This window comes from Scyliorhinus torazame, chromosome 1 (assembly GCF_047496885.1).
Source record: "Scyliorhinus torazame isolate Kashiwa2021f chromosome 1, sScyTor2.1, whole genome shotgun sequence".
Lineage (NCBI taxonomy): Eukaryota > Metazoa > Chordata > Chondrichthyes > Carcharhiniformes > Scyliorhinidae > Scyliorhinus > Scyliorhinus torazame.
In genome coordinates, this window is record NC_092707.1 from 342,382,193 (window position 1) to 342,399,457 (window position 17,265).

Here is a 17,265-nt window from a genome sequence, read left to right on the forward strand (position 1 = left end):
TTTACATCCCGTCCCATGCGAACGTGAAAATCGCACTGGACGAAATATTCACCATCACAAATAGCCTTGAAACAAAACATCCAGAGGACTTGTTCATTGTAGCTGGGGACTTCAATCAGACCAAGCTCAAGAGCGTACTACCAATTTACCACCTCACCTGTTCCACCAAAGCCCCAAACATCCTGGACCACTGCTACACAAATATCAAATATGCGTACTGCTCTATCGCCCACCCACACTTTGGCAAATCTGATCTCAAGGCTGTGCTCCTGCTCCCGGCTTATAAGCAAAAACTGAAGCAGGAGAATCCATCGAAGAAAGTCGTGCAGTTAGTCGGAGGAATCAGATGATCTCTTACGGGACTGCTTAGAGTCAGTGGACTGGTCAGTATTTTAAAACTCTGCGACCAGCCTGAACGAGTACGCCACTACAGTAACTGACTTCATTGGTAAGTGTGTAGAAGACTGTGCCAAATCTGCGTGTTTCCCAACCGGAAACCCTGCTTGCTGAAGTCGAGGTCTGAGGCGTTCAAGTCAGGCGACCCTGACCTGTACAAGAAAGCCAGATATGATCTAAAGAAATCCATCAAAGATACCAAAAGACAGTACCGGACCAAGCTCGAGTCCCAGGCTAGCCACACGGACCCCCGCCGTCTATGGCAAGGTTTGCAAGACATAACGGGCTACAAGATGAAGGCATGTAAAATCGCCGGCTCCAACGCACCCCTCCCTGAGGAGCTCAATGCATTCTATACATGCTTTGAGCAAGACATCAGCGAGAGCAAGTCCTCCACCCCAGAAGCCGTGGATGAACTTGTATCTGAGATCACCATTGCAGACGTCAGAGCAGCCTTCTCGAAGGTCAACCCACGGAAAGCCACTGGCCCGGATGGGGTACCCGGACGAGCACTCAGGTCTTGCGCGGATCAGCTGGCGGGGGTATTCACAGACATCTTCAACCACTCTTTACAACAATCAGAGGTCCCCATCTGCTTCAAAAGGACGAACATCATCCCTGTACCAAAAAAAAGCCAAGCAGCGTGCCTTAATGACTATCGTCCAGTGGCTCTGACATCCATCATCATGAAGTGCTTCGAAAGGTTAGTCATGGCACGAATCAACTCCAGCCTCCCAGATTGCCTTGATCCACTACAGTTCACCTACCGCTGCAACAGGTCCACAGCAGACGCCATCTCCATGGCCCTGCACTCTACCGTGGAACACCTAGATAACAAAGACACCTATGTCAGACTCCTATTTAATCGACTACAGCTCAGCCTTCAACACCATCATGCCTACGAAACTCATCTCCAAATTCTGTGGCCTTGGCCTCGGCTCTTCCCTCTGCGACTGGATCCTGAACTTTCTAACCCACAGGCCACAATCAGTAAAGATAGGCAGCAACACCTCCTCCACGATCATCCTCAACATTGATGCCCCACAAGGCTGTGTCCTCAGCCCCCTACTATATTCCTTATGCACCTATGACTGTGTGGCCAAATTCCCCCCCCCACTCGATTTTCAAATTTGTTGATGACACCACCGTAGTGGGTCGGATTTCAAACAATGACGTGACAGAGTACAGGAATGAAATAGAGAATCTGGTGAACTGGTGCAATGACAATAATCTCTCCCTCAATGTCAACAAAACGAAGGAGATTGTCAATTACTTCAGGAAGCGTAGTGGAGAACATGCCCCTGTCTACATCAACGGGAACGAAGTAGAAAGGGTCGAGAGCTTCAAGTTTTTAGGTGTCCAGATCACCAACAACCTGTCGTGGTCCCCCCATGCCGACACTATAGTCAAGAAAGCCCACCAACCACTCTACTTTCTCAGAAGACTAAGGAAATTTGGCATGTCAGCTACGACCCTCACCAACCTCTACAGATGCACCAGAGAAAGCATTCTTTCTGGTTATATCACAGCTTGGTATGGAGCCTGCTCTGCCCAAGACCTCAAGAAACTACAAAAGGTCGTGAATGTAGCCCAGTCCATCACGCAGACCAGCCTCCCATCCATTGACTCTATCTATAATTCCCGCTGCCTCAGAAAGGTAGCCAGCATAATTAAGGACCCCACGCATCCCGGACATACTCTCTTCCACCTGCTTCCGTCAGGAAAAAGATACCAAAGTTCAAGGTCAAGTACCAACCGACTCGAGAACAGTTTCTTCCCTACTGCCATCAGACTTTTGAATGGACTTACCTCGTATTAAGTTGATCTTTTCTCTACACCTTGCTATAACTGTAACATTATATTCTGCAGTCTCTCCTTCCTTCCCTATGTATGGTATGCATTGTTTGTACAGCATGCAAGAAACAATACTTTTCACTGTATACTAATACATGTGACAATAATAAATCAAACAAATCAAACTCACAAGACAGTAAGCAAAACATTTAGATCCGGAAGATATGAAATTAGTCATTTTTAGTGATGCTTCATAATATGTCAAATTGCCAGGTGGAAATTCTAGTACAGGAGTGTTTATGATACTCATAGTGCGATGGAATGACAAATGTTGTCATTTGCCCTGGGAAGCGAAGAAAACAAAAAGGGTTCTTAAAAGCACCTTCACTGCAGAAACACTGCCTCTAGTGGATACATCTGGGACTTTTTTTGAGGGAAATCCTACAGAAGAGGCATTCTGAGAAAACAACTGACCATTGAATATTATGTAGATAACAATTCTCAATGAGATAATGTCCGTTCAACAAACAGTGTGACTAGAAAATGTTAAGGATTGACCGTGATAGTACAAAAGAAACGTTAGAGTAAAAAATGATCTCCAAGATAAGATAGGTCAACATGAGTCATCATTTACCAGATTGTTTTTTTAAAAAAGGAATGCTTACTTGTAGAGATTACTGGGGATCCTAGAGGAAGGATGTCATGTATTACATTGTACAAAAATTAATTTTTGGCCTTTGATTTGTTTTGAAATTGTTTGTGCTACTAATTTTTGTTTAAAGGCGAATCTGTATGTTGACTACATTGTTAAAAGTACACAAGTGAAGGGTTTAAGCATTTTGAACACAAATAGGGGACATCTGGGACAGTGTGTACAATCTCAACACCCCTTGCACAGTCAATAAACTCTCAGTAAGAAAAAACCTTGCGTCTTGGCTTTTAGTTCAGCAACCTGCTTGGATTCGGTTAAGAATAATATCCAAATTACAGCCTTTATCGATACCAATAAACTTTGATGTAGTATTTTACTGTTTTAATTAACGGTTTAATCTTAGCAACTGTGTCAGCTGTGGCTCAGCTGGTAGCACTCTTGCCCCTCAAGATTTTGTGTCAAGTCCCACTTCAGGATTTGAGCACAAAACAAATCAAGGCTGACACTTGAGGGATTGAGGGAGGGTCAGAGGTGTTGCCTTTCAGATGAGCCATTAAACCAAGCCTCTGTCTACCCTCTGGGTGGGCATGATAGACTCAAAGGCCCTATTTCAAAGAACAGGGAACTATCCATGGTGTCCTGGTCAATATCGATCCTTCAATCACCATCACAAAAGTAAATTAGCTAATCATTATCGCATTGTTCTTTGTGGGAGAATGCTGATTGTCAATTGGCTGCTGCATTTCCTACATCACAACAGTAACTACACGTCAAAAGTATTTTCACTGGCTGAGGTGCTTTGGGAAGTCCGGTGGTCATGGAGATGTATAAATAAAAGTCTCTGTTTCTTTTACTTTCAGCAAGAAATGAAAATCCGCAACAGGTTTCCATATTTCCATATAGGCAGCACAGTAGCATTGTGGATAGCACAATTGCTTCACAGCTCCAGGGTCCCAGGTTCGATTCCAGCTTGGGTCACTGTCTGTGCGGAGTCTGCACATCCTCCCAGTGTGTGCGTGGGTTTTCTCCGGGTACTCCGGTTTCCTCCCACAGTCCAAAGATGTGCAGGTTAGGTGGATTGGCCATGATAAATTGCCCTTTGTGTCCAAAATTGCCCTTAGTGTTGGGTGGGGTTACTGGGTTATGGGGATAGGGTGGAGGTGTTGACCTTGGGTAGGGTGCTCTTTCCAAGAGCCGGTGCAGACTCGATGGGCCGAATGGCCTCCTTCTGCACTGTAAATTCTATGATATTTCGCCACCCAACCTCTAACCATGGACACCAACAAGCCAGATAAGAGTTGCACAACAGCAGTACTAGAGGAATGATATTTTTAAATCTTCATGATAATGTGCAGTGCAAACTCAAGCATCATATTAAATGTTGAACAAAGTTATAAGTTAACACGAGTCATATCAATGTTAAAAACACATTCTGAAAGATATGCAGTGGAATATATTAAATAGCTTTTTAAACTCTAAATTAGCAATCCCAATAGAATCAGAATCATAAGGCTTTTGAGAGTAATGCCTGTAAAAGTATATTGGATATTTTTTTGCATTAAAGGCACTATAAAAATGCAAATGCTGCAGAAGTAGTAGGGAATTTTATTATATTACATATCTGACCAAGACAGTCTGTTCATCACATCTGTAGGCTTTCAGTTAAAGGTATTATTCCTGTATTCCAAGAAAATTAAAATTTAAACCACTTTTTAATAGCATTGTGAAATCATTCTGTAAAAGTATGATTATTCCCTCAAGCAAGGGCTAGAAGAGTTTTCAGTGTAATTACTTCATCAAGCATTTAATTTCAATCTTCAAAATTATGAAGCTAAAACAGAGCTCTCCAAAAGGTACTACAGACATAATTTATGAAATAAATACATTTTAAATAACATTATTCTCTTGCCAACCTTTCAATGCTGCCCATACACACAGATCAGCCAGTGTCAATTCATGTCCAACCAGGAATGTCCTGAGAGAAAGTGCACAATCAAGCTCTTGTATTGCTGCAGGGAACTGAGCAGAGCTTGCCAGTCCTGTGCTGCTAAATTCCAACCAATGATCAACCTGCCAACAAAAAGATTATAACAAGGGACAGTTTTAAAAATCATCATTTGGCATTGGTAATAACACCACAGTTGAAATGTGAATGGTAGCTGACATAATGCAAGGTTTTATTAAGGTTCGTAATCCTAGGTTCTTGACATTTACCAAGAGATAAGCCCTGTTTTTATGTCAACATTGCAAAAGAAATGGCGAAAGCAAGAATCCTGCAACCTTGTGATGTGCTATAAAACTTTCACTGCTGAAATATCTCAGAACTGCTGAAGTTTATATTTTAAGAAAGGCCAAGTGCATTGGATCAAGACCCAAAATGAATTATTATCTGACCCGATAGAAAAGTTGATCACTCCTCATTGTGTTTTAAAAATAAGGGCAGCAAAAGTCTTGCTACTTATAATTGGCTCTCAGGAATTTGTAACATTATGATCCTGCTTTTTTTTAAAACATAATAAATTCTGAGAGTGGTTAGCACTGCTGCCTCACTGAATGGAGGACCCGGATTTGATCCCGGCCCCGGGTCACTGTCCGTGTGGAGTTTGCACATTTGCCCCGTGTCTGTGTGGGTCTCACCCCCACAACCCAAAGGTGTGCAGGGTAGGGGGATTGGCTATGCTAAATTGCCCTTTAATTGGAAAAAAAATAATTAGATACCATTTATAAAATAAATACATTCTGAGAGGTTAGGTCTCAAGAAATTTGGTCTGCTTGGTCAGGAAAGTGTATGCCTTTTTATCATGCAGACATTGCTGCCACTGAGATTATACAGTGATATTAATTATGTGATAAGCACACAAGCTGATTTGCTTTAATGCCCTCTTCCATAATACTTTTAAATGTTTTCGCACAAATGAAAGACCACTACTGAAAGACCTGTAACCATTGATTTGTTGTTCTGGTGTTGCATAGGTTGAAACATTTTCTCCCAAATAAATTACAATTGGAAGGCCCAAAGTCCATAATTGGGTGTGACTCATTATTCTAGTGGACATGTGACAATTCACCAAACCCTGAATGAAGGGTAAACTACATTGTAACTCCCCCAAAAAAATTACGTTTGCTGTTATGCTTTCCTGAAAGCCTCATAACACAAACATTGACCTCCACAATTATCAGCCACTTTCTTCCAGATTCTAATTATTTTTCTCAAAGGCGAAAGAATTGTGTTTTTCCAATCCCATCCACTTTTCTCCCTATAAACTGTGAAGTTATAATGGGGCATAGATTCAAAGTAGCCTTCATTAGCCTTTACCCACCATGTCATGGAGCTTTCCTACACTTTTTCAAATTGAAGCTCACACATGAACAGTGGCCAAAGGTACGGGGCAACTGGCAATTGGAGACCAAAGTAGTTAATGCCTTCAGGAAAGGGCAAGAAAATAAATTGCTGCTAAACTAGTGGATATGGGTGGAAGAGGAACAAGCATTTGCTTATGTTACTATGAAACTGAAATTTGTTTTCCTACAGTAATTTAATTGTAACTTCCTTTTTTTAAATAATCGAAGATGCAAAAAGGTGGGTTAAACGGTGTAAAAGATGGGTAAAACTGGCAAAAACAAGTGTTAGACGGAATAATTCTGATCGAACATTTAGCATACTAACTCTTAACATTCTAACTCAACTGCACCAGTAAGGTAAAACAGTAAGAGACGCACACAAATTACTTCCATCTGTCTCAACTGGTGTAGTATTACAGAATTTTACAAACAGGCAAGCTGACGTGGCAACACAGCCCTACTACATACCCTACATACAGATTCACAAACAGCTCCAAATAATATAAACTACTTGGTGGGATATAGGTATAATATATAACAAAACCAACACTTTAAATATCCTGGCAATTCAGGTACACTGAAACTAAAGACAAAGTTTGAACATATTAATTTAAATCTACAAAACCCATCTATTATTTAAACACCAGATTTGTCAAAGCTAAAGATGTTTTGTTGAATTAAAGTTTTAATTCAAGCTTGAATTTAAAGTGTCTTCAAAAAAATCTCAAAGAATAAGATTAGAACGGTTTAAAATAATTAAGCCTACATGAAATGCAGTCAGTTATTTAAATTAAAACTGCTTAATTTGAACTGTTAGTTCAAATCGAAATTACGCAAAAATTCAACTGTTTCTATTGATCATTAAAAGTGCTGAATTCATACGACTGGGTCATGTGTACCGTAATTAATATTAGCTGAACATACAGACTGCAATTAATTATATTGTTTTACATAAGAGTACTTCGGAATAGCTGAGGCTTTCAGCAAATGAGCGAAAACAGGAACAGAGACGGGAAATGATCTGGAGGTGCAAATTGGCAGTATATAGAGAGTATAATGGGTGAGAATCTCAGTTCAGAATCAAACAGGTTGCATAGAAACGACAGTCTGGTTCAGCCTCAAACAATGGCTAGGAAGAGGAATAGCATCGATGGCTAGGAATGGAGTTTGTGGTGGAGACTGAAGGCAGTTGTGGGAGGCACAGAAGCACAGTGATTAATACTGTTACTTCACAGCGCTAGGGTCCCAGGTTCGATTCCCGGTTGGGTCACTGTCTGTGCGGAGTCTGCATGTTCTCCCCGTGTCTGCGTGGGTTTCCTCTGGGTGCTCCAGTTTCCTCCCAAAGTCCAAAGATGTGCAAGTTAGGTAAATTGACTGTGCTAAATTGCCCTTAATGTCCAAAATGGTTAGGTGGGGTTACTGGGTTCAGGGATAGGGTGGAGGTCTGGGCTTAGTGGGGTGTTTTTCCAAAGGCTGGTGCAGACTCAATGGGCCGAATGGCTTCCTTCTGCACTGTAAATTCTATGTAAACAGTGGCGTCATCCTGGAAGAAATGTCAACTTTTGCAATACTGGGGTAAAGCCACAAATCTTGAAACTCCTTCCTTAACAGCATTGTGGGAGCATCTGTCAAGAACAATAGGAAAAACGAGAAACATAGGACACAATTTCAGACTAAAGGGACGATCCTTTAAAACAGAGATAAGGAGGAATTTCTTCGGCCAGAGGTTGGTGAATCTGTGGAATTCTTTGCCACAGAAAATTGTGGAGGCCACATCACTGAGTGTCTTTACAACAGAGATAGATTGGATCTTGATTAATAAGGGGATCGGGGTTGTGGGGAGAAGGCAGGAGAATGGGGATGAGAATAATATCAGCTATGATTGAATGGCGGAGCAGGCTCGATGGGCCGAGTGGCCTAATTATGCTCCTATGTCTTATGGTCTCACCAAGGAGTAGCATGTAGCTGAGAAATAGGAGATAGATCCTCATGGGGAATTCAGAGGTAATATGCAGAAGCAGGAAGAGGAATCATTGACATTGATTCTCTGGCTACACAACTGGATAGAAAGAATGGATCCATGAACCAAAAAAGCTGGAGAAAGTGGAAGAAATCACTAACAAAGAACTAATGAGATGAGGAGGTTCAGAGCCCTGAAATAAATAAAAAGCGACACTGGATGATTTACTGGTCAGATAGTGATTTAAAGAAAAGCTGGATGGCTTCAATGGGAGAACATTGTCGTAAGTGTTTTAGAAATGCATACAACCATACATTGTCAAAGGAAATGACAGTAATTCACTGTTTAGCGTTCTAGAGGTGGACAAGGTGGGTAATAAAATCAAGGCAACAGTCATGCCTAAAATCATATGAGTGGCTAGGTACTAAAATCGCACTTCAAAGAGTTAACAACAGCTTCCAGGACTTCAAAAGGTATCAATACAAATAAAATAGAGCATGGGTTGAAAGAATAAGGGGGAATTACCTTTGTAATGCACTCATGATCAACACATGATTTAACGAAAAGGAAACTTGAAACAACAGCGTAGCATGTGGGGTGCAAGAGGAATGGGCGAGAAAAGAGGGGGGGGGGGGGGAAAGGAAACTGGTATAGACAAAGTAGACACAGCTGCCAAGCACTGAATCCATAGAATCCCTACAGTGCAGAAGGAGGCCATTTGGTCCATTGAGTCTGCACACCGACCATCTAAAAGAGCACCCCACCTCGGCTCACTCCCCCACTCTATCCCTGTAACCCCACCCAACCTGCAAATCCATGAACACAAAGGGGCAATTTTATTACGGCCAATCCATCTAACCTGCACATCTTTGGATTGTGGGAGGAAACCAGAGCACCAGGAGGAAATCCATGCAGACACTGGGTGAAAGCGCAAACTCCTTACAGACAGTGACCCAAGGCTGGATTGACAGAAAGAAATACTGAAAGTACAAAGTCCAGCAAAACAAGAGCACTGTAAGGGAAGTTTTAACGGCCCTTCCACAGTTTCCTGGAAGGAACTAGATTGATATAGCTACGGCTTTTACTACTGTCTCACTACTGCTACTGGTGGCCAGTGCTCAGCCTATGAGGCGGTATTTTGTCAGGGCCAAGATGGTCTCCTTTCAGCAACATCCGTCTTCCAGCTGCAATTGTCAGTCAGGCATGGGTAATTTTTGCTTTGATAGTGTTTGATAACAAAACTCAATGTTAAATGTTTTCTGTCGAGCATAATTACTGGAATAAACATTAGAAAGCAGAAAAGCATACATGCACAAAAAGAAATGTCCATATCATTCATTTGCAAAATGTCATTTCCACATATGGGCAGTTGCGAAAACCTGTAATGAAGCAGTGTGTGCTTCTCTGAATCTTATTGGCTTGGTTTGAAAATATTAGTGACAGTAGTGAGAAAAAACATGACAAATCGCATTAAACAATGATAGAATTCTCATCCGAAAACCAGAACTTGCTGGAATTCAAGACAAATATAGCCATCTGGTGCCTTGGTGTAATGACTTAGGCCAGGCCTTTTGAGATTGGCCAATTAGAATGAGTTCCTGATTCATGGCCCAATCAGGGAACCCCTTTCTCTGTATATAATAGGGAGTGTCAGATCCTCTGCACTACCCAGTGTAGACAGTAAGCTGAATGCACCTGGCTGTTGGTTTCGTAAATAAAAGGAATTCTGGTGAAGGGACGTCTGCCTCTGTGAACTTATTACAGTGGCGACAAGGAAAACGGAATGATCCGAAGGAACCTGCTCATTAGCAGCCGCCACATATGGAGGGTAAGCCACTGACAGGCAACATGCCTTTATTCAGCAAGTTGGACTCTTTTGACCCTGCAGTGGAAGACTGGGCCCAATATTTAGAGCGGATGAATTACTTTATTAGAGCAAACTATATAATTCCGGATGAAAAGCAATGGGTCATTCTGCTGACCACATGTGGGCCAGCAGCTTTTGCTATTATGCGCAGTTTCACTTTTCCGGAGGCACCGGACACGAAGACTTTCCAGGTACTGATGTACTTAGTAAAAGAGTACTATGACCCGAAACCACCTCTGATCCTGGGAACATACCGGTTTTACTCCGGGGGGTCAGTTACAAACTTTTTCACAAGATTAAGGCGATTAGCAGAGGCTTGCGAATTTGGCTTGACGCTAAATGAGATGCTCCGAGACTGGTTGGTATGCGGAATAAACAATTTAGCAATACAGCAACGTCTGTTAGCAGAGACCCAGCTGGATTGCAAACCAGCATTGCAGCTGGCTTTGTCCTTAGAAAAAGCGGCAAGCGGAGCACACTAGTTACAGGATACTCCGATGGAGGAAGACGGCCACACCAGTGAAACTGAGTTAAGGGACTACCGCTGGGGGATAGGCAACTGCATAGCCACCCTCAGGAACGACTCTGATACTAAGTTACCCAGGCCCTCTTGCAGAACCGCTCCCAAGCAAGGGAAAATTAGGTCCAGACAGTCGGCAGCCCCTGCAGCTTTTCACCCAGCAAAATATTGTAGTTGTTGTCAAAGATCGGAGGCAGAGAGGAGAAATAGAAGCCCAAAACCAACATCTTGGAGAAGTTCACGTAGGCCGAGGTACAGGAGAATGCACACCCTAGAAGTCCCACCTACCTCCGACGAGGAACAATTAAATAGTGTAACGATGGTTAAATCAAAACCCATTAATTTATCCAGAAGGTTGAATGGACATCCAACACTAATGGAAGTTGACACGGGAGCAGCCGTATCAGTGATAGGGGAAACAGTATTTTAAAAATTCGCATTGGACTCCAACCCTTATCCCTAACCAGGACCTCGGCAAAACTGAGGACATATACAGGGGAACCACAGTGTTGGGCACAACACATGTACCTGTGGCTTATGGTGAGCAACTGGTTAGGCTGCCTTTAATGGTAGTGAAAGCTGCGAGACCAAGCTTATTGGGACGAAACTGGCTAAAAGAGATACAGCTGGTTTGGGTAAACATTTTCCAGCTGAAAAATGGGCGCCTGAGCGAACTCCTTTGCAGACCCAGAGGTTTTCCGAGAAGGGCTTGGAACAAAGGGAGCAACGGCGACATTACATGTAGATCCAGGGGCAGTCCCAAAATTCTACAAGATCCGACCAGTACCCTTCGTGTAAAGACAAAGTCGATACGGAAATCAAAAGATTGGAGTGCGAGGGAATAATAAAACTGATCCAGTTTGCAGAATGGGCAGCACCTGTGGTGCCTATCCTTAAGCCGGACGGCTCGGTCCACCTTTGTAGAGATATCAAACAAACGATTAATCTAGTTGATAGCCAGATTAAAATTTAATTTAGTTGTTAGCCAGATCTTGGGAGAAAGTTAGAGGAATGGCAGGGAAGGGAGTACAATGTTCCTCCTGCAGGATGTTTGAGGTGAGGGATGCAGTTAGTGTCCCTGCTGATTTTACCTGCAGGAAGTGCTGCCATCTCCAGCTCCTCCAAGACCGAGTTAGGGAACTGGAGCTGGAGTTGGAAGAACTTCGGATCATTCGGGAGGCAGAAGGGGTCATAGATAGCAGCTTCAGGGAATTAGTTACACCAAAGATTGGAGATAGGTGGGTAACTGTAAGAGGGACTGGGAAAAAACAGTCAGTGCAGGGATCCCCTGCGGTCGTTCCCCTGAGAAACAAGTATACCGCTTTGGATACTTGTGGGGGGGACGACTTACCAGGGGTAAGCCATGGGGTACGGGCCTCTGGCACGGAGTCTGTCCCTGTTGCTCAGAAGGGAAGGGGGGAGAGGAGCAGAGCATTAGTAATTGGGGACTCTATAGTCAGGGGCACAGATAGGAGATTTTGTGGGAGCGTGAGAGACTCACGTTTGGTATGTTGCCTCCCAGGTGCAAGGGTACGTGATGTCTCGGATCGTGTTTTCCGGGTCCTTAGGGGGGAGGGGGAGCAGCCCCAAGTCGTGGTCCACATTGGCACCAACGACATAGGTAGGAAAGGGGACAAGGATGTCAGGCAGGCTTTCAGGGAGCTAGGATGGAAGCTCAGAACTAGAACAAACAGAGTTGTTATCTCTGGGTTGTTGCCCGTGCCACGTGATAGTGAGATGAGGAATAGGGAGAGAGAGCATTTAAACACGTGGCTACAGGGATGGTGCAGGCGGGAGGGTTTCAGATTTTTGGATAACTGGGGCTCTTTCTGGGGAAGGTGGGACCTCTACAGACAGGATGGTCTACATCTGAACCTGAGGGGCACAAATATCCTGGGGGGGAGATTTGTTAGTGCTCTTTGGGGGGGTTTAAACTAATGCAGCAGGGGCATGGGAACCTGGATTGTAGTTTTAGGGTAAGGGAGAATGAGAGTATAGAGGTCAGGAGCACAGATTTGACGTCGCAGGAGGGGGCCAGCGTTCAGGTAGGTGGTTTGAAGTGTGTCTACTTCAATGCCAGGAGTATACGAAACAAGGTAGGGGAACTGGCAGCGTGGGTTGGTACCTGGGACTTCGATGTTGTGGCCATTTCGGAGACATGGATAGAGCAGGGACAGGAATGGATGTTGCAGGTTCCGGGGTTTAGGTGTTTTAGTAAGCTCAGAGAAGGAGGCAAAAGAGGGGGAGGTGTGGCGCTGCTAGTCAAGAGCAGTATTACGGTGGCGGAGAGGATGCTAGATGGGGACTCTTCTTCCGAGGTAGTATTGGCTGAAGTTAGAAACAGGAAAGGAGAGGTCACCCTGTTGGGAGTTTTTTATAGGCCTCCTAATAGTTCTAGGGATGTAGAGGAAAGGATGGCGAAGATGATTCTGGATATGAGCGAAAGTAACAGGGTAGTTATTATGGGAGACTTTAACTTTCCAAATATTGAATGGAAAAGATATAGTTCGAGTACAATAGATGGGTCGTTTTTTGTACAGTGTGTGCAGGAGGGTTTCCTGAAACAATATGTTGACAGGCCAACAAGAGGCGAGGCCACGTTGGATTTGGTTTTGGGTAATGAACCAGGCCAGGTGTTGGATTTGGAGGTAGGAGAGCACTTTGGGGACAGTGACCACAATTCGGTGACGTTTACGTTAATGATGGAAAGGGATAAGTATACACCGCAGGGCAAGAGTTATAGCTGGGGGAAGGGCAATTATGATGCCATTAGACGTGACTTGGGGGGGATAAGGTGGAGAAGTAGGCTGCAAGTGTTGGGCACACTGGATAAGTGGGGCTTGTTCAAGGATCAGCTACTGCGTGTTCTTGATAAGTATGTACCGGTCAGACAGGGAGGAAGGCGTCGAGCGAGGGAACCGTGGTTTACCAGGGAAGTGGAATCTCTTGTTAAGAGGAAGAAGGAGGCCTATGTGAAGATGAAGTGTGAAGTTTCGGTTGGGGCGATGGATAGTTACAAGGTAGCGAGGAAGGATCTAAAGAGAGAGCTAAGACGAGCAAGGAGGGGACATGAGAAGTATTTGGCAGGAAGGATCAAGGAAAACCCAAAAGCTTTCTATAGGTATGTCAGGAATAAGCGAATGACTAGGGAAAGAGTAGGACCAGTCAAGGACAGGGATGGGAAATTGTGTGTCGAGTCTGAAGAGATAGGCGAGATACTAAATGAATATTTTTCGTCAGTATTCACTCAGGAAAAAGATAATGTTGTGGAGGAGAATGCTGAGTCCCAGGCTAATAGAATAGATGGCATTGAGGTACGTAGGGAAGAGGTGTTGGCAATTCTGGACAGGCTGAAAATAGATAAGTCCCCGGGACCTGATGGGATTTATCCTAGGATTCTCTGGGAGGCCAGGGAAGAGATTGCTGGACCTTTGGCTTTGATTTTTATGTCATCATTGGCTACAGGAATAGTGCCAGAGGACTGGAGGACAGCAAATGTGGTCCCTTTGTTCAAAAAGGGGAGCAGAGACAACCCCGGCAACTATAGACCGGTGAGCCTCACGTCTGTAGTGGGTAAAGTCTTGGAGGGGATTATAAGGGACAAGATTTATAATCATCTAGATAGGAATGATATGATCAGGGATAGTCAGCATGGCTTTGTGAAGGGTAGGTCATGCCTCACAAACCTTATTGAGTTCTTTGAGAAGGTGACTGAACAGGTAGACGAGGGTAGAGCAGTTGATGTGGTGTATATGGATTTCAGCAAAGCGTTTGATAAGGTTCCCCACGGTAGGCTATTGCAAAAAATACGGAGGCTGGGGATTGAGGGTGATTTAGAGATGTGGATCAGAAATTGGCTAGCTGAAAGAAGACAGAGGGTGGTGGTTGATGGGAAATGTTCAGAATGGAGTACAGTCACAAGTGGAGTACCACAAGGATCTGTTCTGGGGCCGTTGCTGTTTGTCATTTTTATCAATGACCTAGAGGAAGGCACAGAAGGGTGGGTGAGTAAATTTGCAGATGATACTAAAGTCGGTGGTGTTGTCGATAGTGTGGAAGGATGTAGCAGGTTACAGAGGGATATAGATAAGCTGCAGAGCTGGGCTGAGAGGTGGCAAATGGAGTTTAATGTAGAGAAGTGTGAGGTGATTCACTTTGGAAGGAATAACAGGAATGCGGAATATTTGGCTAATGGTAAAGTTCTTGAAAGTGTGGCTGAGCAGAGGGATCTAGGTGTCCATGTACATAGATCCCTGAAAGTTGCCACCCAGGTTGATAGGGTTGTGAAGAAGGCCTATGGAGTGTTGGCCTTTATTGGTAGAGGGATTGAGTTCCGGAGTCGAGAGGTCATGTTGCAGCTGTACAGAACTCTGGTCCGGCCGCATTTGGAGTATTGCGTACAGTTCTGGTCACCGCATTATAGGAAGGACGTGGAGGCTTTGGAGCGGGTGCAGAGGAGATTTACCAGGATGTTGCCTGGTATGGAGGGAAAATCTTATGAGGAAAGGCTGACGGACTTGAGGTTGTTTTCGTTGGAGAGAAGAAGGTTAAGAGGAGACTTAATAGAGGCATACAAAATGATCAGGGGGTTGGATAGGGTGGACAGTGAGAAACTTCTCCCGCGGATGGATATGGCTGGCACGAGGGGACATAACTTTAAACTGAGGGGTAATAGATATAGGACAGAGGTCAGAGGTAGGTTCTTTACGCAAAGAGTAGTGAGGCCGTGGAATGCCCTACCTGCTACAGTAGTGAACTCGCCAACATTGAGGGCATTTAAAAGTTTATTGGATAAACATATGGATGATAATGGCATAGTGTAGGTTAGATGGCTTTTGTTTCGGTGCAACATCGTGGGCCGAAGGGCCTGTACTGCGCTGTATTGTTCTATGTTCTATGTTACTCACAACTGGACAAATACCCAATTCCCCGGATTGAGGATTTGTATGCAAAGCTGGCTGGAGGACTCTTATGCTCAAAGCTGGATATCAGCTACGCATTTCTCAGCCGAAGCTAGACGAAGATTCAAACAAATTCTCAATGATAAACACCCTGAAGGGCCAATTTCATTATACAAGATTATCCTTCGGGGTATCGTCAGCCTGTGCAATATTCCAGAGCACAATGGAGAATATATTACAAGGGCTACCACAAGTCACCATTTACCTGGACAATGTCCTCATTACAGGAAAAACAAAGGCAGAACACCTGCAAAACCTGGAAGAAGTCCTTAGGATGTTTTCAGCAGCAGGCATGCGCCTAAAGAGGGTGAAATGCGTTTTTCTAGCACCTCAAGTAACTTATCTGGGGTACAATGTTGACAAGACAGGGTTACACCCTTTGGAGGATCGGGTGAGGTTGATTTAAAGATGCCCTGGTCCCCACCACAATCCAGGAGTTAAGATCTTTTTTAGGACTGGTGACATACTATGGGAAGATCATACAGAACAGGGCTTCCATCCTGGACCCCCTACACCAATTACTAAAAAGGGGGCAAGCCTGGGAGTGGCCCGTCCGCCAAGACAGGAGTTTCAAGAAGATCAAAGAACTGCCCTCCTCCGAAAACGTCTTAGCTCACTACGACACCAGGAAAGAGTTGGTGCTCACTTACGATGCGTCTCCATATGGTGTTGGTGAAGTTCTGGCACACAGAGGGCAAAAAGGACAGGAAAGGCCGATAGCATTTGCTTCCAGGACATTAGCAGCAGCAGCAGAACGAAAGTATGCCCAAATTGAAAAGGAAGGACTAGCTGTGATCATCGCAGTGAAGAAATTTCACCGGTATTTGTACGGGTGGAAATTCACTATAATCACAGACCACAAGCCATTGCTGAGTTTGCTGAAAGACAAAGCGGTGCCACCAAGAGCTTTGGCTCGGATCCAACGCTGGGTACTACTACTGGCGGCGTACCAGTACCAATTGGATCATCGGCCGGGAATCTGGCTAACAAACGCCAATGCACTAAGCAGGCCGCCATTCGTACCCAGATTGGAGGAAACTGTGATGACATTACATTTCCTGGACACCCTTCCAGTGGCTGCACAAAACATTCGCTTGTGGACTCAAAGGGATCCAGTTTTATCAAAAATAAAACACATGGTGCTAATGGGGGAGATGGAAAGGCCATTCCAGGCGGAATTCTACCCTTAGCGAAAACAGCGCCGGAGGAGAGAGCCGGGAGATTTTAAAAGTGTGGGAGGAGAGAGCCGGGAGATTTTAAAAGCGCGGGAGGAGAGAGCCGGGACAGCAAAAACAGTGCCGGAGGAGAGAGCCGGGAGATTTTAAAAGCGCGGGAGGAGAGAGTCGTGACAGCGAAAACAGCGCCGGAGGAGAGAGCCGGGACAGCGAAAACAGCACTGGAGGAGAGAGCTGGGAGATTTAAAAAGCGCGGGAGGAGAGAGCCGGTACAGCGAAAACAGCGCCGGAGGAGAGAGCCCGGACAGCGAAAACAGCACGGGAGGAGAGAGCCGGGAGATTTAAAAAGTGCGGGAGGAGAGAGCCGGGAGATTTAAGAAGCGCGGGAGGAGAGAGCCGGGAGATTTAAGAAGCGCGGGAGGAGAGAGCCGGGACAGCGAAAACAGCGCCGGAGGAGAGAGCCGGGAGATTTTAAAAGCGCGGGAGAGAGCCGGGACAGCGAAGACAGCGCCGGGAGAATTAAAAAGCGCGGGAGGAGAGAGCCGGGACAGTGCTGGCAGAGGTGAGTGCACAAAAGGTGTGGCAGGAGTGCCTTTAG

At 44.7% G+C, this 17,265-nt stretch overlaps 1 protein-coding gene across 2 annotated transcripts in view; it reads right to left on the reverse strand.

The window, feature by feature from the left end:
• The window catches only part of eprs1 (glutamyl-prolyl-tRNA synthetase 1), a 134,576-nt gene that overhangs the window by 86,185 nt on the left and 31,126 nt on the right, over positions 1-17,265 (reverse strand). For both annotated transcript variants that reach the window (XM_072509428.1, XM_072509425.1), the window contains exon 4: positions 4,756-4,912. In XM_072509428.1, the coding sequence (XP_072365529.1) occupies positions 4,756-4,912 (157 nt within the window). The remainder of the gene's footprint in view (positions 1-4,755; positions 4,913-17,265) is intronic.